General features: G+C 50.6%; 1 protein-coding gene across 10 annotated transcripts in view; it reads right to left on the reverse strand.

Moving 5' to 3' along the window:
- PTPRT (protein tyrosine phosphatase receptor type T) overlaps positions 1-25,639 on the reverse strand; it is a 925,330-nt gene that overhangs the window by 652,297 nt on the left and 247,394 nt on the right. For all 10 annotated transcript variants that reach the window (XM_053671225.1, XM_053671224.1, XM_053671220.1 and 7 more), the window contains exon 2: positions 8,129-8,254. In XM_053671225.1, the coding sequence (XP_053527200.1) occupies positions 8,129-8,254 (126 nt within the window). The remainder of the gene's footprint in view (positions 1-8,128; positions 8,255-25,639) is intronic.

Here is a 25,639-nt window from a genome sequence, read left to right on the forward strand (position 1 = left end):
AATATATAATATTTCATCGTTAAAAGGGGAAGAAAAAATGTATGGACTCGACAGTGGTTCAATGAAAACCTAAGAGCTTATAACTAAGCCAATCAATAATGGCATCAGTGCTGATTAAGGGTGCTTAAAGGCCCACATGTCCAGAACAGTTCAGCGGAAGCACTGCACTGCAGAAACAGAAGGATTTTGGACACAACCCGTTTTTCTAATGGGGAGCCTCTCACACAGGTCGGAAGCAGGTCTACACTTGCGTGAGTGTGCCAGGCCCCAGAGAAAAGGCAGGGCAATCCCCAACGCCCCTTTATTTGCCCCAAGGATCAACTGGAGGCAGAAGAGCCCTGACCAGCCAGGCCCTGGGTCCACGCAGCCCCACCACACCACAGCGCCATCAAGCTCAGAGCAGGTGCTGGACATATGGGAGCCACAGGTGCCCCAGGTAGAGTGAAAATGCCAGAGAAAGCAGCAGCCTCTCCAGGGTTCTCTCCACAATTTGTTCACCTCATTTTCTTCTTGATTTGCCTAACGGGAATAGCCCTAATGATCATTCAGTCCATATATGGACGGCCTGCCCGGTTCTAAGCCCAGTGCAGGGCACAGGGAATTCACCAGTGAGGGGCCCATAGCCTGGAATAGCCCCCGGCCCCAGTGAGGAATCACAGGAAACATGTTGTAAGAAACTCGGCACAGAAGTGCAGAGAAGAGGCAGGTGCCATGGGGAAGGGCTGGGGAAGGAGGTGCGTCTGGGCAGGGTGTTGACGTAAGAGAAAGGGGACAGGCGGTGCCCTCTCTCCAGAGGGGTCGGCAAGTGCAAACCATGACAGCATGACCTGCAGGGTTTGTGGGTAAAAATGAGAGAAATCAACCATGATTATCTTTGTCAAAAATAGGAATGTTCCGGAAAAAGATTGGGAGGCTCATCACGAGCCGAAATCCAAAGGATCAGGCTTCAAAATGAGGCAGAAACTAAGGCACGTGTGGGAACGGAGACCCAGACAGCAACCTCTGTGAGCACAACGTCGAGTGGCCCAGACGCCACCCCTCCACCATGCACCCCACTGCACTGGCCGCTGGCTGCTGGCTCCTGGCTCATCCTTTCTAGACCGGAAGTCCTGGGCAGGAGGGTGCAACTGGCTTCATCCAGGTCACGTGTGCAGTCACAGACAGACTGTCCTGGGTGGCGAATCTCTGGCCCCTTCACCTTCCACTGGGCTCACACTCCACCAATAAATGTCAGACACAATGGGAGATTCCCAAAACCGGGCAGCAGGGTTGAAGGCTGGGGTCCCAAAACAAAAGCACAAGGGCCTCTCTCACTGATGACGGGGAAGGGGCCAGGGCAGAAGAGGGGGCTGAGGCTGGGGACAGATCACAAGAAAGTCCAACTATTAATAAGAGCAATTCATTTAACACTCATTCACTGCTACCTTCTAAGTCCTGGGCACCAGGGGCTACTACAACACATGAATAAACTGGTGCCTCTGCCTACAAGAGCGACAGAAGCTAGTTCAGTACAGACTATGAAGAGGCTGGTATTCATCCAGTTCACACCAGAAAGCTCATTCTGCTTTTTATACCTGATGTCCACCTTGACTGGTCAGTGCATGGACCACTCTGGCTGGTTACTGTTTGGAACACAAATTCCTGCTACTCCCCAGAAGGAAGGTCTCCATCCGTTGTGCAAAGAGCTATCATGCAGTGTGCTCGGTACCACCACCAGGTCCTGACTTGTGCTGAGAATTCAGAAAGCATCTTCCCAACACCAACTCACAGGGGAATTTCCAGGATTCCACGTTGGACACGTGGGTAATACTCTTCCTCTGGATCTCAAAAGAGGAGACGGCATCTCCAAACTCCCAGGACCGTGGCCCATTAGAGGAAACGTGAAGGAAGATGCCGGGCCTGATTCTGGGTTACAGTGAACACAGGAAATGCCAGTTCTCTTAAAAGAAAGCAAAGGCTCCGATACCCACAGTACTCTGGCGTGAGCTCTACCGCAGAGAAGGTGGTTCGGCCGGGGTGCTGATGGGTGTTGGAACCGGTAACAGTTCCCTAGCGCTGCCGTAACAGATTATCACCAGCTGGGTGGCTTCAGGCAATAGAAACATGATCTTTCACAGCTCTAGAGTCTAGGAGTCTAAAATCTGGGGGCTGGCAGAGACACGTTCCTTCCAAAGGCTCTGGCAAGAATCCTTCCTTCTACCTTCTGGCTTCTGATGTCTGTTGGCAATCCTTGGCGTTCTTCGCTTAAAGATGCATCGCTCCGATGTCCGCCTGTGTGTGCACGTGACCTTACCTGTGGGACTGTGTGTGTCTCCTTCTTCACCAGTCATACTGACAGAGGGCCCAGTATGACCGGCGTGACCTCATCACGGCTTTATTACATCTATTAGTAATTATTCCCAAATAAGGTCACATTCACAGGTGCCCAGGTTAAGACCACAACCCATCTCTTTGGGGAACACAATGCCGCCCATAACAGACCCCACACTACAAATATCATCAGTCAGAGCAAAATAGGAACACACAGCCAAGGGCGCTGTGGTGAGAAGGAAAAGCCCAGGACTCCCCTGAGACTCCGTCCACTGCCACAGCAGGCTGACGGGCTGAAATATTCCCTGTGTGTCTGTTCTCTCTGGACGCTTCCCAGCTCCTGCCCCTTCCAATCAGGTAACCGACTAAGATGCTATTTCTCCGCTCTGGAAATTTTTGCTGGAGACAAGAGGCTGCCTGGTATTTTCTAAGTTTAAACTTACTGAAAAGATTATGTTACGGGGCCCAGAGAGGCTGGGCCAAGGCGGGTGTGTCTTTAAAGGCTGAGGAAGAGAGTGGAGAAGATCCCCCACCCTGGGAAGGGGCAGAGATGGATCTGACGGTGCTGCCACACTGCTTGGTGGCAGCACGTGAGGAGGGGACGGGTGCCAGAAGGGCTGCTGGGTGATGCACCTGGACTGGAGGGACCTGGGGCCAGGGCCCCGACCCTGGGGAAGAGGCAGCAGAATTACAAGACCCACAGGAACCACAGGAAGTGGGACAATGAGCTTTTCGAAGGGAACTGCAGTGGCCTGTTTAAGTGCCTAGAACATTAGTAGCCCCATCGAGGAAAGGAGAGCATAATGGCCGAAAAGATCTAACTTCATGGAGGTTCACGGTCAAGTTCAATTTGATAGAAATGCAGTATTTCTTGTGCGCTTGGTTTTCAACCTGAGATTCAATCCAAATTCATTCCAACACTTCAAATAATGTCCTACGAGCATTAGAAGGAAAGAGAAGGAACCCTCCAAGCCTCATTACCTCTAACTTCAGCCCTTTTAAAACGACCCTTACAACACTTGCATCTCCACCTGGCCCCCCAGGGGCCCTCCCTGGGCTGTTCCTCAGGATGAAGCTGTGGAAACCCTGCCGAGGCCAGAAGGGCAGAGCTGGGGACCAGTGGTAGCTCCATGGAAAAGAGAGGGGCCTGGAGAGAAGGTCCAGGGTGTAATAGTCCCCACCCCTCTGTGACCGCCCCAACAAAGACGAGGTGTCAGGGAGGACTGGGTCCGAGGCCTGGAGTGCTAGCCTGAGACTCTCCCCACAGACAGGTCATCTTCCCCACAGAATACGACCGTGGCGTGTGCAGAACACTGCATCAGCAGAGCCGAGGTGGAGGGGGTGCTCAAGCCCTTGGGGTGGCACGCGTCCCGGGGATGTAAAGTCCCTCCGTGCCTCTCAGGGGCCCACGGCAGACCCCCTGCTGGAAGGTTCACTCTGGCAAAGCAGCGCCTGGTGGCAGGTGAGCTTGCAGGAGGGGGCAAGGTTCTAAGACAGACTTAGGCCTTATGAGCCAGAAAGGAATTAAGGGGACCCAGCACTGATTAAACCCTGTTATGTGCGGACACTGGACTCCCACACAGGCAACGTCCCATTTAACTCTCACGCTGGTTCCCACGGTAAAGGTGAGGAAACGGAGGCATAGGATTCCAGCTCATAGCACCTCCAGCACAGGAGGTGCTATGCGACGGCAGAGGCTGGAATAAGCTGGTCTGTACACCTGTCTACAACGAGGCCTTTGAAAGCCAAGAACAAGGGGCTGTGAGTGAGCCAATGGGGAAGTCTTTCTTTAAACGGACCAATGAGGGACAATCTCCTTGAGAAGGAGTCACTGGAGCTGACACCTCCAGAAACCCGCCAGGTTAAGAGTGGAGAAAAATCCCAATGAGCAGGAAAATCTCAGTGCCAAGGGCCTGAGCCGGGAAAGAATCTGACGTGCCCAAGGAACTGAAAAGTAACCAGTGTGTCTGCAGCATTTGGAGAGAGAAGTAAAGGGGCTCGGAGAAGACACTGGGTCTCACAGGACCGTGCAGGCCACGGCACGGGGTTTGGATTTCATCCCAGGTGCCCGGGGAAGCCACCAGAGGGATAAATGCTAAAACAACTCGGGCTGATATATCCGAGCCCAACACAGAGCCCGTCACACACAGGCAGGTCAGTAAAGGGTATGGAGACGTGAACAAAAAGACTCCAACTGGGCTTCCAAACAGAGGGAGACCACTGCCTGTGCAGAAGGAAGATCTCAGCCTTTGCCCAGAAGAACACACAATTCTGCCTCATCCAAATTCACTTTCATGCCTCTCTGCCTAAGAGGCACGCAGAGCTGCCGAAACCCACGGGCGCGTCCGGACAATAACTCCAGTGATCATTATCAAATGCCTCTATTTAGAAAAGCTCAGATCATAATCGCACAATCCAATATTTATGAAATGACGCTCTGCCGTAATGAGGGGATGAGAGAATTGAGATCAGAAGCCACAGCGGTCCCACTGGGGGGAAAGAGCAGCAACATCGCCCAGCCTCCCAGAACCTTGATTCTCCGATCTGGAAAACGGAAGGACAATAGCCAAGACTGAGATGTGTGGTTGGTTAACAGAGAGCTAAAGGCATTTAATGTCATTTCTCATTCATTCCCTCATTTAAAAAATGTGATAAAGATGACTTTGCCAGCCTAGGTGCCTCCATCCAACAAAAATGTTCTGTAGCACATGCTAAGTATGACGCACTGTGTTAAGGAGGACAGGTAAAGTTGGGAACAAGACTGTCAGGGTCCCCGGTCACATGGGACTGCTCATCTGGGGGTGAGACATACGCCGAACAAAGAGCATCAGCAGTGGCGCACGTTACCGAGGAACAGCATGGGGTGTGATGGGAGATGTGCACAGAGAGCTGACCCAGAGCAGGGCATTGGGAGAACTGACATACGGCAGTGACAAGTAAGCTGCGGCATGAGGGGAACTATAAGAGAACAGGTGGGGAAAAGGCTCCATGAAAAGTACTGACCTCATGTGAGTTTCTGAGGCAGCAGAGGGCACAGAACATTCTGGAAGCTGACAGAAGTCGGGGTGACATGAGCACAAGGGGAATGGGACGTGGCCTGGCTGGAGGTATGGGCAGGACAAGCCACTTGGGGTCTCAGAGGCCACAGCAGAGTTTGGGCTTCTTTCTCAGGGCCACAGGAACCCTCAGAAAGATTCTAAGCAGCCCCGGCTGGTGTAGCTCAGTGGACTGAGCACAGGCCTGTGAAGCAAAGGGTCGCCAGTTCGATTCCCAGTCAGGGCACATGCCTGGGTTGCAGGTCAGGTCTCCAGTAGGGGAGACATGAGAGGCAACTACACACTGATGTTTCTCTCCCTCTCGCCTTCCCTTCCCCCCTCTCGATAAAAATAAATAAATATATTTTTAAAAAAGAAAGATTCCAAGCAAAGCAAGGTAAGGACAATAAATGAAAGAGGTAACAGGAACAGGTCCATATTCTAGACCAATCTCTTTGGCTTCTATGTGGAGAGAGGATAAAAGTTGAAAGAGGAAGCCAAAAAGCCTGTTGGAAAACCTTCTAGCTACCCAGGCAAGAGCTGATGGTAATGTGCACCAGGTCGGTGGTGGCGGAGAGGCAGAGATACCCAGGAGGCACAGTGGCAGAACCAAATGACCGGCAGGCAGAGAGGATAAAGGGAGGGAAGGGAGGAGTATGAAGCCTGGGTTTCTGAATCGGCCCGGAGTGGACAAAGCAGCCTTTCCTGAGACAAGGGACTAGAGACCGAGTAGACAGGGAACAGGAATGGGTGGGTCTGTTTTGGAGACATTGACTGTGGAGGGCCTGCGGGGGGGCTTCAGGTGGGCTCACCGGGAACAGAAGGAGCATGTAAAAGTGTAAACACACACACACACTCTCTCTCTCTCTCAGACCTGGATTTATCAGCCAGCATCAAAGACAGCCATGCAGAGCAGAGCAGAAGTGGTGTACGCCAGCACAGATTCTCTGGATTCTCAGGGTCCCTAATGGGCTAAGCGATTCTGCCATTTAAACCAAGACACTTTGAGAGCATGAATTATAATGGGGCGACAGGCACAGAGGTTGTCCCATGGTCACCTTACTAATGAGCGTGTGTCTTCGCTGGTGACTCTGCTCACGCAAAGTAAGACTCCAGCAGATCTGAAAAGCTCAGTTTTGTGCCAGGGCACATCTTTATCATACCCGCAGCTCACGTCCACACTCAGGAGAAACTGCTCCAAACAACAGATGCCCTTAACAGGGACTGTACACAGCTGTCCAGTAGCTTCTTGCTTTGGAGCCAAACTCACGGGTCAATGAGGTGACAAGGAGTATAACCTCCGTTAGACAGCCATCTCTGAGCATCCTGTCTGTCCTTGCCTCAGTGACGTCTGGAGATTCCAGGATCTCCAGATCAGCTGGATTCTCTCCCCAGGATCAGCTGGGAAGACAGGGCACAGTGGGTCGTGTAGGTCCAGAGTTCAAAAGAGATGTCTGGTGGCCCCTGAGGCCACAGGTGTGGCTGTCACCCACAGTGTGATGGTTGACTTCATGATGCCTAAACAGCTGGTAGAACCTTATTTCTGGGTGTGCTTGTGCGAGTGTTTCCAGAAGAGATCGGCATTGAACAGGCGAACGCAGTGAAGCAGGCAGCCCTCCCCAGTGCGGTGGGCATCCCCCAGGCCCTAGGGGCCCACGCAGAACAGACAGGCTGAGGAAGGGCGCATTCGCTCTTCCTCTGCCTGAGCTGAGACGCCCATCGTCTTCTGCCCTCGGACGCTGCTGCTTCCGGGTCTCGGGCTTTCACACTCAGACCAGCGCTCGCACCAGCCACCCCGTGGTTCCCTGGCCTCCATCCAGACTGAACGCCACCACCAGCTCCCCTGACCCTCCTGCTTGCAGAGGGCAGGTCACGGGACGTCTCCCAGGACAACTCCGTAAGCACGTGAGCCACTTCCTGTAACCAATCTCCTCTGCTGCACATCTCTCCCTGCACTTGCTCTGTCGCCCTGTTTCTCTGCAGACACATGCACAGAGTGTGGAAGGCGCCTGCAGAACTCCAACGTTTAATGGCCGGAGTGAGGTGACCAAGGAGCCACAGAGCAAGCGCTGGGAGGGTTGGGAAAAAGCCACGACGGGGTGAGGGTCAGAGAGAGCCCCTGGTCAGGGAGGAACCACAGAGGACCGACTGTCCTGACGACTGTCCCCGGGACCCCATTTTACAAAGACAGGATCTTAATGTTCTCAGAGTCAGGATTCTCCCTGCGTTACAGCATCAGCTCACCCCGGCCTCCCCCAGCCCGTGCGTGTTCTCCCTGAGCACACCTCCTCCGGGCGTACCGCCCCTCGAGCACGCACTTACACAGGCCTGCCTCACGCAGGCAGCCAGCGAGGATCCACATTACAGCTTCAGCCCCCTGGGTTTAGGATAAGCCTGGTGTCCAGGGTGTCTGGACGTGAACTTCATAAGTAATATTCTCACTGTGCAAGTTTCCCTACATATATACAGGCCTGAAAAGAAAAATAGGACCTCCAAGTCTTCAGAAGCTCCTTCTTCCCCAGAAATCCCACTATTATCCGGCTCCCAAGCAAAATCCAGTGATGCCCTACTTGGAGCTGAAGCTTAGAATCTCAAAGCTAAATGAAATCCTGAAGGTTTCTGAATCCAGGTAACATTCTTACCACATTCTTAAGAATTCACTCAGCCTTCTTTGCAGACCTCTGGGGATGGGGAATTTCCTACCCACAAAGTTATGGACCGCCCTCTCAGACCTCACATAAGACAACATCCCACCACCGCTCCAAACACAGTGGGTCGCCTACCTGTGGGCACAGCTGGGTCCAGCATTGGTTTCTCCCACGTGTTGATCTGCTCCCAGGTGAACCCATTGGTCCCCAGGGCCACGCTGTAACCGCAGTTGCTGTAGTGCTCATCAAAGGAACAGCCGCCTGCAAACAACAGAGATCCGGGTAAATACATCCTCATGTCTGCGACGTGGTTCATTACCCCGTCTCATCGGCTCTTCATTTACAGCTTTGAATTTTAAACTCTTGAGAAGATTCAAAGAAAAAAGCTAGCAAATTGGATTTTTATATTTGCTTTGGTGCTCTCAGGAAAGGCGCTGGCAGCTGCAGGTACCCCCTGTTTTAAACAGTTAATAAGGCTAGTTACATTGATTTCGATCTTCCTCCCCGAGAAAGTAAACAGCAACATCTCATTCTAAGTAGGAAGCTGTGAACGCAAGGCCATGCCTCTGCGGCCGCTTCCTGCAACGGGGAGAGACGCTGCGAGGTGGCAGAGAGCGCTAGCTCGGGAGTCCGGCAGAACCGGACACAAATCTCAGCTCTGCAAAGCTGGGTCGGCTCGGCCCAGCGGCTCCAGCCGTCTGTCAAGTCTGGGTCTCGGCTTCTTCTCCTGTAATAGAGAGAGCAAGGTCCACCTGACAGAAACGCCATGCAGATTAAAACGGAATGACACACGAAAAGTAACCGGCAGAGAATGCGTTCTCGACATGTACCTCCTCCCCCCTGTAAAAGCAATCCTCGAAAAATCATTTTCGCAAAGCAGAAATCAACTTTGTGAAGAACTGCACAACCATGCAGCTGGCAGATGAGAAAGTCAATGTTGACAGTGTTCAAAGCTTTCCCCTGTAAAATTTAAGCCATCCACTATTTTACAATAAGGTGTCAGGTAGATTTTGGCAAGAATTTACTAAGCATGTGCTATGAGCTGGAAGCCCCTCTGGGTAACTCTGGAAATGCTGGTCCATCCAGAAAAACAGGAGCCCACAGTAACCCAAGGAGGCGCGCTGACCAGGGCCGGGAGCACTGCGAGATCTCCAGGGATGGAGAGCAGGAGGAAGGGCATTCCAAGGGAGCTGGGGGGACACACAGAGGCAGAGGCGACCCCTGGCCTGAGTCCCACTGTGGTGTCCTGGCTGCTCCCCAGACCCGGTTTCACACTGGTCCGTCTTCTCCACTGCCCCTTTCTTGTCTCCTCCAAGTTTGGATCTCATCGCGTCACCATCACCTCCCACTGGGTCCCTGTCACACACCCCCAAATGTGGCTCTGCGTGAGGCACAGAAACCAGGCCCCACCAGCCCCCACCAGCCCCCACAAGCCTCCCCCAGCCCCCGGCCATGTCTGCATTCTCAGGTAACAGCACCATCATCTCCATTCGCTGCAGTGGACAAAATCCGCCCTATGCACCCCCCACCAGGATCCCCTCTGCGTATGGTGGTGGAAGTTCTGCTGCCAGAGTCAGTACAGAACTGGTCACAACACCGCTAAAGAAAGACGGCTAAGTCAAGTCTTTCTCCACCTTCCTTTCCTTCCCGTGCACGGGAACCCAGGAGACTGGCCTTCAGCCCCGCAGTGGGTCTCAGGCTGGGTGCAGGAGGGCTGACCCCCCCTTGGTAGTTCAGAGGTTGGGAAGTCAGCTGAGTACTAAATTGGTTTGCACTAAACGGCAACAGAAATGTGGGGTGTTTTGTGTAGGCAGCTAGAGAACTACAGAAAGGAGAGGGGGGGAGAGATCCAAGGGGCACCATGGAAAGCAGAAACCCACCGAAGGTGACGGCCAATGAGAAGTGTCCTGTGATGGGAAGTGGCCGATGGAAGTGGTAGGAATGAAAATATCTACGTGCTTTCATTTGTTCATTGAATAATTCAGCAATTATTTAATTGAGCAGTTAGCATAGATCCAGCAGAGTGCTAGTCCCAGCTGTATATATGGTGGTTTACAAAAGAGGCATGCTACCATGATTTAGTGAGACGGACAGTCAACAAGTAAACTAGTAAGTAACTGCACTTCAGCGTGTGCTAGGGAGGGAGGCTGCAGCCAGTCCAGGAAGCCCGTCTGACCCCGAGTTGGAAACGGTCCCATCATCCTGTCATGTCCCTCCACTACACCCAGCTCCTCTGGGGACCTGGCTGCACAGGACAGCCACGTGCTGCTGGTGCTCTGGGGAAGCACGAGCAGAAGGGCAGTGACCGATGTGGATCAACATGGATCGACAGGCGAGGATGCGAGGGCCAGGGGAAAGGTGAGGAGCCGGTAACAGAGGATACGTGGCCCCAGATACTATGGAAAAGCATGACCTTTTTTAAAAAAAAGTATTTCTTTAATTTTATTTTTGATTTTAGGGCGAGAGGAAGGGAGAGAGAAAGAGAGGGAGAAGAACATCGATTGGTTGCCTCCCCAAACCCACAACCCGGGGATGTGCCCCAACAGAGAATCGAACCAGCAACTTTTTGGTTTGGGGACTGACACCCAACCAACTGAGCCATACCAGCCAGGGCCAGAAAAGGATGACCTGTAAAAGGCAAGGAGGGAGGGAGGCAATCAACCAACTTCCACTAGACATCAAGTGGAAACAGTTCTGGCACATAGTAAGGGCTTAATAAATATTGAATGAATGAACCAATAAGTGCTAATGGGCTGCAGACCCAGGCCAGCCACACATGAGGAACTGTGACCCCATACCAGTCCCCCAACGCGACCTGCTCTTCCAAGTCTCCCACTTGCCACTCATACCTACAAAGCCGCCAACCCACACCATCTGCCTGACGAATTCTCAACGATTCTTCCAAATCACATCTATAAACCTTCTCTGACCGGAACAGCAGAGGGAGTGCCCCCGATATGAAAAACCAACATACTGCATTTAAAATGTAAAAAACAGTGCGGCAGCACCTGTGGTGGCTCTAAGAGGGTCACCCTCCTCTCCCTAAATTGCCATCACCCCAATGGAGCCTGGCCTGCGGGAGACAAATGAATCAGGTCAACAGCATTCACAGACAGACCCTGATGCGCTGAAACTGTCAGCAAAGGTCGCCTGCGGCCTCTGCAGCGCTCCTGGGAATTACCACTGAGAATCGGTCCTCCGGTGAGATCAGCCTCTGGGGGTAGAGACAAAAACTGTGGCCAGGACAGTGCAAATCTCACTGTACAGCACACAGTTCAGGTCTTCTCTTTGGTGCACCCAAGGACACCATGTGTCCAGGCCGCCTTGCATCTGGGGAAGACCACGTGACGCACCCTGGAAATACGTAACAAAGGGAAATCCACCATTGCAGGACCAGCCCATAAAAAACATGCCTTCCAAGCGTCCTTCTCACCTGTCCTGGCTGTCCTGCCGGACCTTCAAAGCTATTGTTGAAGGTGCTGGCACCAAAGGAAGAAAGATATCTGGATTCCTGGGACAGTCATTGGATGACAGCCAGCCGGAGAGTCACCTGAGCAAGTAATATTGGCATTCAACGTTTCAAGAGCAAAACAGCAGCTTTTCTTGTCTTACAGCACTGACGCCTTGGGGTTAGCTGTTACCACAGCAGACCCTTGCCCATCCTGACTAAGCTGAGAATCGCGGTCTCTTGTGCATCTGCTCCATGCCAGGAATACACTAGGCATTGACCATAGATGCCATCTTAGTTGCTCTCAGTGAACCCTCGCAACCTTGTGAAGTAGACTTTTATCCCTACTTTAAATAAAGTCATTGGTACATCAAGGAGTTAAGTGACCTGTTCAGGTCACACAGAAGAGAAGTACTGGAGCCAGGTTTAAACCCATTGCCACTTAACCACAGAATCCATGCTCTTTCTCACAGACCAGAGAGAGAATGGACTCCCCCAGACCAAGAACAAAACCTTTCACTTACAAGGTAATGAGAGGAGAGAAGAAAGGTAATGAACTTCTAACAAGATTGGGTCTCTCCCACTGGAATCCATTCCCTTGCTCATTCTAGGAACAGTCAACAAAGTCCTTTTTTACAGGTTCTCTGCACAGAATCAACAGAGATGTTTCTTACCCTCATGAAGTCTGCAGAGTATCGGGAAAGACAGCCACAGCAACTCAAGGGGCAATGCAGAAAACACTTCCATAGAGATGTGCCAAAGCACAGAGAGAAGTTATTGATAAATTTTAATGAATGGTCTAAATAAACCAATTCTCTGCCTTCTTCTATGCAAGATTTTGGAGGGCTCACAGTCATCCCTCCGGACATCCCAGCTTATACATCCCAAGCAAGGTGACATTAACAGTTCGTCCCTAGTCTACTGGGTCAGTCGTCCACCCCTCACCTCCCGGCCTCCCAACACTCTAAGGGGACCTGTGACAGCCACTTTCACAGCCACTCCCTGGGCCTCTTGCTGCCGCCACCTGCAGGGCACTGGTGGTGGCTCCAACCTGCAGCCAGCAAGCAAATGCCTGTCCCTTCTAACCACCTGCGCTTTCCTCCTACAAGGAGCCGCCTGGCAGTGGAGTCAAAAGCAGCCTCTCCCTCCACAGGGTCCGGCAGAGGTAACGTGGCTGAGTGTGGCTGGTAGGGTACACGAGTGTCTCCCACGGGATGGACGGCAATTTGAACATTCCACGTCAAGTGTCATGTGGTGTACTAGAGTGCGATGTTGTTATGTTACAGAATCACATGCTTATGATTTTGTAGCAAAACATTTTTAGGTAATTAAAAGGGGCATTATTTGTGCCAGACCCTGTATTGTGAGCTGTTCTTTCTTTGGGACGGTCAGGTCCACCTGCGGGTTCTACCCCACTCTTTCGGAATTTTCCAGCCCTTAGGGGACCACGGTGTCCCTCCCTAGAGAAGAACATCTAGAAACAGGCCCCAAGCCTGCACTTTATCACATAAGTATGTACAACCCTCAGGGGTAACTCAGGGTTCTCCACTCTTCCACAGAACTCCAGGGCTCCCAGCAAAGCGAGGTAGACTCAAAGGATCATGGGAGTATCCCTGTGCTTTGCATACACGAAGAACATAGACTCCATTCAAAGGATGCTGTCGAGCTGGTCTACCCGGCAGCAGCTCCAGTAGCCTGATAAACACAGAAGCAGGGACTATGGCACAATGGCAAGCAGTGAACAGACCAGGAAAAGAAAGAAAAGCAGGACAGAAGGAAAGGGTCACAGGTCTGTTCTGCCGCTGCAACTCTCTTAATGTCCACCTGCTGAGAGCTGGTCACATATTTTGATCTGAGTTTCTGTTGATCACAAAGGAGAAAGAGGAGGAGGAGGAAAGTCGGTCTAGACACTGGACATTCCGTGTTTATACACTAACCACCGAGTTGCTCAGAAAAGTTACAACCATCACAGGTGTTCAGACGACACAAGGGCTTCTCCCCAGGAGAGCTGGCAACAGCAGTCCCGCATGCCATTATGATACCACCAGAAACAGCACCCAACAGCAAGGGACACGTGGCCAGTTTCGTGAGATGATTTCTCATAATCATTCTCAGTGTAAACTGAGAGCATCACCCAAACACACAATTCAGGAAAAGCAACTCCTTGGGGACCAACACGATGCAGTCTAGACGTCCACATCCTGTTGGTCTGGCTTGACCAAGAGATATATTTTAAAAACTGTTCAAGGGAGAAAATATACTTAATAAATATTTTTACAGCACTCCTACCTGAATTTTCTTCTTCACCAACAGATGGAGAAAAAGTAACTATGAGCTTCAGATCACACACCCTGGCAGCGACCTACCCTGCCAGCTGAGTGCATACAGCCTCCTTGGCTGACATCCCCTCCTCCTTTGGGGGTCTTCGCTTTCCAGGGGCTGGCAAAGGTGAAGGATTCCAGAGACTCGGAAAAGACCAAGAACTCACAGGAGCCACCGTGACACAGAGCCATGTCATCAGCCCAAGGACCAGCTACTGAGGGCCACAGGAAGAGACAAAAGAAAAGGTAGCTATCTCCCCAGACCCCCAGCAGGAAACAGTCAACCCATGATCTTGAGTCTCATGGCAACCCTTCTTGCTCTCTCAAAAATTATGTTTGTCTGTCTTGGTGCAACTCCTTGGGTGCAAAACAGCTGATGGAAACCTGGCCATCACCTGCACGAACATCTGGCCTGCATGAACACCTGGCCATCTCCACAGATGTTTCTGGCGGACCACTTGCAGGAGACATGTGGTGTCCCCAAAAGACACTTTCATGGCTGCTCACCTCGTTCAGTCTGAAAGCAGCAGCAGCCCCATTTAACTGATGTCAACCCATCACCATCATGTTGCAGGGAATCAAAACCCTCCTAAAGCTACCTCCACCCCAGGAATTGGGTTCAACTGCTACAGGATGGGCCCTTGTGTGGGAAGGACCCGCCTTATCGAAAGGAGATGGCAACACAGCCACAGGCCAGGGACCCAGCACCACCTCCCTGCGCCCAGCAAGGGGAGCTGTCTATCTGGACAGGTTGAAGTCGAAGTGTGCCACGGGCCTCAGGTGCTCTGGTGGGAACTGAGCATAAAAAGTCGACAGAGAAATGGAAAATTATAGCAAGGAAATTGGATTTTGAAAATCCATTTGGGTTTGGTAATGTATAGCATATCAGTGTCTATACGAGGAGTAAAAATAGTGCAGGGTACATACTTTAGGATACATTAAAGTATAAATAAGGTTTATAGTGCCAATCAGAACTTTTTTTTAATATGAACCCTTCTTTTGAAAATGAGAAAATTCAGTAAAAATATGAACGTGTCTGCCTCTGCATTTCCGATGTGATCCTTTGTATTCCTGCACAGAATTCAGCGCAGAAGAGGAACTAGACATTTGTGAGGCTTCTGCTACCTGCCAGGCACTGTACTTGAGCTACGTACACATATTTACATATGTGTGTACATAAATGGAGGTAAGTTCAATCACCACCACTTTCTAAGACACGGATAAACATACTTTTTGTGTAAAGGGCCAGATGGTAAATCTTTTTGGCCTTGCAGCTACACAATCTCTGTCACAACCACTCAACTCGGCCATTATTGCATAAAAGCAGCCAGAGATCATTGGTAAACAAGTGGATGAGGCTGTGTGCCAATAAAACTTTATTTTTAAGAAACAGGTGGTGGGCCAGCTGTTACGCAGGGGCTGCAGTTTGCCAACCCCTACTCTAAGAGAGAAGCATCACTCTCTCCATTTACACAAGCAAACTTGTCATCAGAGCTACTAAGAGACATGCCCAGCCGGAGCTCTCAGGGAAAAAGAGAGACATCACCTTCAGCGATAAAAATAGTGACACCTCTCAGCCATAAAAAAAGATGAACTATTGCTATTTGCAACAACATGCATGGACGTTGAGAGCATAATGCTAAATGATCAAAGTCAGATGAAAAAAGACAAGAACTTTATCACTTCACACGTGCAAAACAAGCAGACATAAAACAATGTCATAACACAGACAACAGAATGGTAGTTAACAGGGGGAAGGGGGAGGAGGAAGAGGATAAAGGGGGTCAAATCTACAGTGGGAGAAGGAGACCAGGCTACAGGTGGCGAGCACACAATACACCGAGACGCCGTATTATAAAGCAGCATACGTGAAACGTACATGTTATTAACCAATGCCAGGGCAGGCAGTCCTCACAGGGTTATCTCATGTGTGGGGAGATGATACTTGGGAACCATTCGGACAGATGCAAGACATAGCAGGACTGAGTAGTTAAGGAGCCCCAGAAAGGGAGATGTTGTAGAAGTGGGGTGCATTGTTTTTTTACTCGGGGCTTTGCAAACATTTTCCATAAGAAGACAGTAAAAATGTCTACCTTGTGGCTGTACTAGCTTCCTGTGGTTATCCAACAAATCTCCGCAGACTTAGGGTCTTAAGCAATGCTGATTTCTCCTCTCATGGTTTCTGCAGGTCTGAAATCTGGGCAAGACGGGGCTGGGTTCTCTTCTCAGGGCCTCGCAAGGCTGAGGCCGAGGTGCGGGGGAGCTGCATTCCTTCCGGGAGCACGGGGCCTCATTCGGGCTCAGTTGGTATTTGATAGAATTCAGCTCCTTGTAGATATAAGCTACAGGGCACTGCTCACCCAGAGGCCCCTCTCAGCCCCTAGCAGCCGCCCACAGTCCCTGACCTGAGCCTTCTCGTGTCTCAAACCTCTTCCTTTGAAAGGGCACAGTCCTTTTAAAGGGCTCATCATTCAGTCAGGCCCAGAGAAGACCATCTCCTTGATGACTGACTAAAGTCAACCGATTTGGGACCTTAACCACATCTGCAAAATTCCTTCACCTTTGTCACTCACCTAGCCTAATCAAGGCAGTGAACTCTATCCCATCCATAGCCCCACCCAAGGGGCGGGAATGGCACAGGATATAAACCGCAGGGGCCGGGAATCTTGGGGGCCAATTTAGAATTCTGCCCACCTCAGCAGACCACTTAGTCTTTGTCACTACTACTCAGCAACACCCATGAAGCACAGAGGCAGCCATAAATAATACAGGAAAAATGGCAAAGTTGTGTTTCATAAAACTTGATTAATCGATGCTGCACTTCGAGTTGCATGTGACACTCACATCGCAAAACAATCTTCTTCTCGTGATCTGTCTAACCATGCAGACATGGAACATCCATCCTTCCTTTATGTGCTAAGTAAAAACCCATCGAGATAGGGAACTGACCTGGCAGGCTGTGTGGTTTGCTAACCTTGGCCTTGAGGCCGTAAAAATGTCCAATTTTAACACGGTCCCAGAAAAGCACCTGGTTTCATCATTTGAGTGTTGGATGTCACATGCTTTTGACAGCTCCCCCCCATTTCTCACTTGTGGATTGTTCGTTCCCTCCTCTGGAAGTGGGCGGGCGTGTCCCCCACCCGTAGCTACACTACTGATTGGTAGAATAAGGGAATGAGAGAAGCACAGTAACTGGACTTAAATAACCCCATCGCCTACATGACAGCACGTGCTCTTCACGGGCGAGGAGTCGCTCTCCAGGAGTCTCCCCATTTCACAGGTGAGGAAACCAAGGCTGCGGCTCTGGACATACTCAACACCACGTGTCAATCAGAGGCAGAGCCAAAGCTGTGGTCAAGGAGTTCTTCCCTAAGCCAGAAGGTCTGAGAAACCAGGGCAGATCTCAGCTGCAAAATAGGTGGGGCCCAGTGCAAAACTAAAACACAGCACCTCTTAAAAAAAATGAAGAAGTTAAGACAGCCCACAGCAGAGCATAAAACTAAGCAAGGGGCCTTTTGGGTGCCAGGCCCTGTGTGACCATCCAAGTCACACACCTGTGGAGCCAGCCCTGCTCTGTGGATGCACAGGTTCTAGCAGTAAAGTCCTCCAACCCCCAAATCATCGAGATTCCACCCTTGTGCCAATGCACACTTTGAAGGCAGGGCCGTATCTAAGTGGGGCTTATTAATTGTGAGCAGCCTGTCTCGGGCAGGCACGTCTTGCCCCCTGAATGAATGAAAACCAGCCTTGCATAAATTGAATTCCTTTTTTGAATATCTAATTGAATTTGCAGAAGTGTACGCCAGGGGGGTATTTAAATAAGTGCACAAATATGATAAGAAGGCCTTCACGCCATTCTATCTAATTCAGTAAGCAAAAAGAATGGCAGGCCACGTTCCAATTAGTGTTTGATTTATTTGCCTTAACAAATCCAATTAGTAGAATGTTTTATAAAGTCATCCAATGTCAAACACTCATGGACTCAACAGATAGAAACAGTAGCCCTAATAGGAGAAAAAAAAAATGTTTTGAATCTCTTTGAACAGTGAATTTATTATAAACAAGGTGATGTCTCTCTGATGGCTCGGACATTCCCTAAGGACCAAAGAGACGGTGTCTGTTCTTTCTTCCAGAGACTCCGGGTGGCGGCCCCGGTTAATTTGGCCGATGATAATACATCCAAGACTGAAAACAAAGGGGAAATTAGCCAGGGGACTTCAAGGGAGAGTCATGAACTTGCTGCTGGGTGTCTTCCAGATCAGAGACGTGTCCCAACACCCAAGGCAGGGCCGTGCAGCCGGGAAAGTCAGGGCTAACAGAAATAGTGACGTTCTAGAACCCGATCCGATGCTCTCGTACCCTTTCCAGGCCCCAGATTTTCCACGTGCCAACTAGAAAGTTCAAGGAGGGGAGAGCCCCTGGGTATACCCACCTTGGATGGTTGGAAGACCTTTGCCTACAGACGCAGTATCAGTAGGGGTTAAAGTGTGGACTTTCTCGAGTTGGTGCTCCAGCTGTACTATTTTTTTTAACTGTGTGACCTTGGTTACATTATTTAACCTCTATGTACCTCAATTTCCCCACGTGTAAAATAAAGACAATAATAATGCCTACCCTTTGGGGATGTTATTAAAGATTGGGTGAATTTAATATTTGTAAAGCCTTAGAAGAATAGTTCCTGGCACACAGTAGGTGCCAAATATGTTTTGTTAAATTAATATTAAACCCCAAGGTATAAATTGGAAATGGAAAAGATAGCTATGCTGTATGTGTTCAGGTTACATGGTTTCAAAAACAAAAGATTTTAAAGAAACTCCCTGAGCTGGTCCATCATATCCTAGGTGGATCAGTAGTGCCTACTGTGACAAGCTACTGATCACTGTAAGTCCCAACTTCATTCGCCACTTCCTGCTGTGTGACCTTGGGTAAGTCACCTAACCACTCAGGCCAGATGTTTTCTCCATGGGACTAACTTAAACCCTTATACAGGGCACTTGGATTTCCGACACCCTCCGAGGCGGTGACTGTGTCCTTCACCAGGTTACATCTGGATGTCGTACAAGAAGAGAGCACAGCAGGGTGTGGCAGGCAGACTTCTCTGTTCCCACGAGCCCCATCCCTCCCAGGCACTGCGTTGCATGCAGACCCCAGAGCGGAGGCTTGGAGAGGAGCAGGCTTCTCTGCCCCAGGCAACTTGGCAGAAGTTGCCACACAGTGTGACCAGCTGAAGACAGCAGAGGAGACTGTGAGTGGGGTCGGCTTCGTCCTGCCACGGAGGGGATGCAGGACAGGGGAGAGAGCCTTCACCTCCAGTGAGAAGGGCCAAGGGGCCCCCCTGGGAGCCCACCGGCCTGAAAAGCAGCCCCACCCAACAGAATCTTGTTTTCCCAAAAAACAATCCAGGAGCATATTCGGGGATTCAGCTGCGCCCCACGTTTGAAGAGGGAAGGGGCCACCTGGCACGGCTCCGAACTTCACAGGTGGGAGAACAGGCGTACAAAGGACAAGGCTGCAAAGAAAGGGGCGCAGGGCTGAGACAGAACGCAGCTCCCAGGCCCCGGGCCAGAGCTCTGCCCACTCAGAACCCAGAATAGCATCTTTCATCTTCCCTCCGACAATGGCAATGGCATTTTTATTTTTATTTTGGAGGGAGCAGTGAAAGAAAGAGATGGCCACAGGTCATACCCCACGCCTGGGAAACTTTAGATCTGCTGGGGAAAGGTGAGCAAAGGTTTCCTCTGCACACAGGGACAGGCTTTATACTGAGTCGGGCAGGAGCGGTGTCATCTTCTGAAGGCCCCGAGGTCCAAGGCAAGCCCTGGATGGCCTCAGGGTCTTTGCGCAGTTGATCCCTGGGCCTGGAATGTTCCTGCACCCAGGTTTCCTGTGGCTTCTTGTGACAGGCTGGCTCTGGCCACCTGCCACATCAAAAACCAAGTGCCGCCTTCTCCAAGAAGCCTCCAAGCACCCCGAGGGACTCAGCCTGCTGCCATCTCCAGTACTCTGTCACCCTGCCCGCTGCTCCTGCCCCATGGGACTGCTGCAGAGACCTCTTAGTAACTAACTCCCACCACCAGTCTAAGACCACAAGGGCAGGAAGGGTGTCTGTTTTCTTTGCCACTGAGACCTTGGGACTGAATGAAGGGCCTGGTGCTCTGATGCTTGAGAACTAAGGGGAAACTCAACACATGCCCCCTGAACGGAGCATGGTTCAACGTCAGGGGGGTAGCTTGGCTTCAGAGGGTAACACACAGGTCTGGCTCTGGCTCTTTCTCTGAGACCTCGGGTGGATCAGAGAAACCCCCGAGCCGCTGTTTCCTCATCTGTGCAGAGGGAACAGCAGTGCCAGCAGCTCGCATTTATTGAGGGCTGACCATGTGCCGGGCACTGCGCTCAGCCATTTCCATGGATTATCTCCTGTGATCCTCAGGGAGGCCCCTGAGGTGGGTACTACTGTGATCCACACTTCACGCAGGACGAACCTGACAACTGGTTAGATAACAAATCTCACAGCTAGGAGGCGGCTGGGTTGGCACTTGAACTAAACCTGTCCGACTCCAAACACCACATTCTGAATCACCAGGACACACTGCCTAAGTGCCCAATAATACTCCCACTGCTATAGGAATATCTGGCTTTCTAAAAACCTCTTCTTCTACAAGTGACTTATTTTTAATATATAATTTTTTTTCTGAGGAAAAGAGAAGCAGCCACATGTCCTGAGCCTCAGGGGACAGGCCTAGCCAACAAGGTCAGCTTCCTGCATCTCCACTCACTGTCCTGGGGGCTCAAGGTCATACGCACCACCAGGCTCCACACTCGGCGCCCTCTGACCCCATCCCAGACCTCAGCACCATTGGTGACCCAGCTGAGACAGCCTCGGGATTGACCACAGCCAGGTGCTCCCACCTGGCCAGGCAAGGAGTGGACCCTGGTAATTGTGACTTTGGAGTCATCGAAAATCCCCAGGAGAGAACATCGTCAGCCCATTTAAAGCTTTCCTGAGTTCCACCGTGGGAAAAACCAGGCATCTCTTTGGCTCCGGGTGATCCGGGCACTTCAGAAGCACCAGCTCGTTCTCTCTTAGAGCAGCCCCGCCGGTCTGGCCTTTGGGAGGCCCTGTTGGATTTCACGATGTTGGAACCTGAGCCTCAGAGGAGTTAAATAACTTCCTCAAGGCGACACAGCTTGTAAAGGGCAGAGACAGGAATAGAACCACTCTCCGTCTGACCCCCAAAGCACAAGCCCTCTCCACTGTAACGGAATGTCTGTTGCATGAAAATCCAGCAAACTCCTCCAGTTTGGCATTCTCCCTCCTCATTATCCTCTCTGAACTAATTCAACCCGTGCTTGAATGTCATTCATTAATCTAACATTGAGTATCTCCTGTGAGCCAGACGTTTTCTAGGCACCAGAGATGGAGCAGGGACTGGCAACAGCTGTGCCCCCCCCAACCCCTCCTTCCCGGAGCTCAGGTTCCAGTGCGGGAACCTAGCGATGGAAATACGGAGAGAAGCAGAGCAGGTGAGGTGCCCGCCCTGGCTCATCACAACGGGGAGGGCACTCGATGAACCGACCCACAAGGTGAACACGGAAAGCCGTCTTCCTGAGCAGCTACTCCTCGCCTCCCGTCCGTCCTGCCATCCCACGTAACCGCACTCACCCATAACCCCACCGCCAGGAATCACTCATTCCCATTTTACCAATGAAGACCCTGCGACTCCCAGGAAGGAAGACTCGGGCCCAAGCTCCCTGGATGTCTGGATTCTGAACCTGCTCCCGCTCCCCGAAGGCCCTCGCCTCTCCCTGCACACCACACCCCCCGAAGCTTCAGAAACCTGGTGAACAGGTACGGGTTTGTGGACTCGGTGCAGATAAGTACATTAACACTTAAGCACACAAAGTAAAAATGAGGGCTTCAGTCAGTCAATTAAATCCCGTAACAGCGGCGGCGTCACATGAATCACCGCGCTGGTAATTGTGTAGATAAAATATTTACTGGGGTCTGAGTGTTATCCGAAGTGCAGCTGGTGCGAGGAGCCCCTCGGAACAGCCAAGCGTTGGCGAGTCTGTCTGTGGTTGCCAGCTGGCCTTCATCTACCGTCGCCTGGTACACATGCACTGCATGGGGAATGAAGGCTTTTTAAGGACAGAGCATGACGGAGCCTCGACTAAGCTACGGCGCAAATGCCCAGGATGCCAGGATCGGGTCCGTGCAGAAGGAGCGGTGGACCCGCTGTGTTCAGGTCTCAGGGACGGTGGCGGTGCCTTGGGTCACTGCTCTTGGAACTTTGCTAGCAGGTCACCCTGTGCAGTCATTAAACCTGTCCCCTCTTTCTCTCAAGTGTTGACCCCTTGGGTAAGTGTCGCTAAGGCAGAGGCACCCACAAAAAGAAAGTGGGCACTGTCCTGACAAATAAGGAAGCAGCCTTTGATGAATATTTCAAAGAGAGAAGCAGGATAATCACTAAGACTCCTAAGCACAAGGAACAGACCCAGGACCTCCCAGCGGCCTCACCTCCCTCTTACTCTCCGAGGCCTGGGAATTCACGGCCAGGACACAACGGCTCTGTGGAGCACGCAGTCAGCAGCTTTCAGCCCTGCGCACATTTCTTTTCATTTGCAAAGGCCCTACCCAGAATCCTGTGAGTCCACCCCCTGCCGGTATGACTCTTCCTGGGGCTAAAACTCTTTGGAACAGAAAGAAACTTTTAACAAAGCCACCACCTGCTGAAGTGTCCCATGGCTCAGGCCCTGGCAGGACAAGAGCAGCAGGTGGTCTTGAAGACTGAGGATTTGCCTGGGGGAAAGGAGCCCTGGCTACAGACTGGGCTCTGCCCCCCACTGGCCACACAACCTTGGCCAAGTCACGTTCCCTTGGAAATGCATCTGGCTGGGAGCTTTTGAAAGTCTCTCTCAGCAACTCGCTGCAGTGCCTATGACAACTTCCAAAAGAAATGGAGACAAGGACTCGCAATAAAACTGTCACCAGCATCTGGAGAAAACTGAAATGGGTTTTAAAATGCAAACGGCAGACCGCCCTTGTTGTGCCCTTGTCGTGATCTGGAGAAGGGAAGCTGGTGAACTGCACTGCCTGGAACTGGCGGACCAGGTGTGCTCCTTCCACACTGTCAACCCCCAAAGTCTGAAATAGCGTCTAAAGAGTAGAAGCCGTGTCACCAGCTTCTAAAATAAACAAGACCTGTTTTAGCCACTCTGAGTGTCTCCTCCTTGCCATCTCCTGCTTGCAGTCAAAAAATAAAATATTCAGGAAAGAAAGAAAAGTGATTATGTTTTTAAAAAGGAACAGAAAACAAAAAGAAAAAAAAAAGAATCATCGTGGAAACTTAGAAGACCTCTAGAATCGATCCAGTACAGGAACCTGAAGAATGCTTTAAAAAACATTCAGCATCCTCAATAGGATGCAAAGAGCCCCAGCCCTTGGTGCAAGAAGAAGAGAAAGCTACAAAGAGAAACTAATACAAGATGCAAAGGCAACAGAACTGGATGGCAGATCTGTGGGTTCGTGAAGGATTTCAGAGGAAGTAAAAATGTGAAAGTCAGAATCAAAACCAGCAGAGAGAGACAGTGGATAGTGGATCAGTGTACATTTTTCAAACCTTCTGACCTCCATAGTGACTGAATGAAACAAAAGGAAGTGAAAGTAGCAAACACTGAGGCTACACAGCTATATTCTTTTCTCACTGACTTCCAGGATGCATGCAAGACGATTTGGGACCCCCTCAGATGCCAGGAGTTTATATACCAACAACTCATTCTTGAGAGGCCTTCATGGTGTGAGAAGACATGGATGGAATTCTGGAAAAGCCGGTGCGAACTGCTGTTGCAATGCCAGGAGGGAAAAGCTGTGAAGAGATGAAGGAGGCATGACTTGCTGCCCTCGGCCCTACCAACTGCATCTTAAGGTCATATCGATTTGCTGCCATTTCTTCGCTAACCATCCTCCCCAGAGTCCCTGAGACCTTCTCTCGTCCGGGAGAGCCCAGACTGACAGGTATGGGCTCAGGGGCAGAGTGGAAGCAGTGAGAAATGGCAACCTGGTTTTCCAGGTGAGGACCGGCCGCAGCCAGGACTGTACAACCTTTCCCCAGGAGCCGACTCACCTGAAGCCAGGTGAAAGAGCGCCCCTGTGTCACCTGGGATCAAGGGAAGCTTCCAGAAGAAATAACAACCTAAAGACTATGAACATCAGGGGGCAGAGAACCTCCCATAATCCTCCAGGGCTCTGGCCACGGCGGCCTCAACTCCACTAATGCAGAGAGAAGCAAAAACACGTCTCACCCACAGCCCACTGGCAGGGCAGCACGAGGTGGGGTGATGAGCACCTCGGAGCCCAGCCCATGACCACATGACCTGGGACAAGCCACTTAACCTCTTGGAGTTTCAATTTCCTCCCCTTTAAGGAAGTAATAATCACATTACCCTCCCAGGGACAGGTCTGACCGAGAGTTGTGGAGCCTGAAGCTTAAATATACTTTAGGGAAAAGGAGTACAAACCGAGAAAACAGACTATTTATTTGAAGTGGAAAACAAAATAACTACAAATAACAAATTTCTAACAGCCTGCGAGTAACGCAAACATTGTGCAATCCAGAAAATAACTTGTATTAACTACCTTCCCAACAGTATTTCCCCTCCCTTCCCGGCTGCATTCCCTCAATTACCTCCTTGTGCCAACACTTCTGCAGTATCACTTTTTTATTTCTTATCGTATTTTTACCATTATCATTCACCCCTTACACAGCCCTCTCCCCCCAAGATCAGCACACTGTTGTTCATGCCCATGAGTCCTTTACAGACACACTAAGAATTCCAATATCTCCTCTACAAAGTTGACTGAAAGGTATTTATTAGTAATACTATTTTTAAAAAATTTCCTGCAAGTTCCCAAGTCATAATCTATGTAATGTCATGTAAACGTTGGGACCGTGGGCAAATCTGGGGAAGCAACTGTCAAGTTTCTTTCATGGATAACCAGCAATGCTTCAGGGCATATGAGTGTGTCCATGACCTCAGCAGTCAGAAATCATCTTTCACCGGGTGGTCTGCATTCCTGCAAGTCACCCCCACACACACCAGGGCAGCTGATGGTTTAACTACACTCAAGAAAAATATATACATGGGATATGTTTATTTAGGAAGGTAAATTATACATACTACATATGCATGCACATATATGGTGTATGTGCATGTGTGCAGTACACATGCATAGTATATAGTGTATTTACAGATGTTATATACACTATAAATATATACACATATACTATATGCAAAATACAGGAACGTGTATATAAAGGGTCCAGCACAAATAATGTGCTTTTCATCACAAAATCTTTTACTACAAAATCATAAGCATATAATTCTGCAATATAACATTATGCCACTCAAGCACATCATATGACATTTTAGGTGAAATGTTCAAATTAGAACGATCAATTATCACACCCATATCATTCATTAGCCTACCAACCACATTCACGCAGGCGTTACTTCTGCCGGGCCCCGTGTATACTACACAGGTGTCCCACTAACCCAGGCTAAACTTCCACTTCCACTTAACCTACATCCTGAAATGTCCTGTCTACTCCAAAAGCCCCACCTCACCCCCACCCAAGCCAAAAGGAAAGTATAATGATGGGAACATTGAAGGGGACTCCCACGCCAGTCTTAACCGACTGTGCTTTAAACTCTCCTACTTTTGATAATCTGATAGAAGACATGGCTATCTGAACGTGTGGCCAGGCCTGTCCCAGGGCCTCGGGAGGGTGACAGCACAGGGAACACTGAATGCTGGAACGGGGCAGGGTGAGGTGCTGGCTCCGGGAGTGACAGCGTCCTTCCGTGCGGCCCAGCCCA

The sequence above is a fragment of the Artibeus jamaicensis genome, unplaced genomic scaffold, assembly GCF_021234435.1.
Source record: "Artibeus jamaicensis isolate MK-2021 breed Jamaican fruit bat unplaced genomic scaffold, CSHL_Jam_final contig_685, whole genome shotgun sequence".
Taxonomy (NCBI): domain Eukaryota; kingdom Metazoa; phylum Chordata; class Mammalia; order Chiroptera; family Phyllostomidae; genus Artibeus; species Artibeus jamaicensis.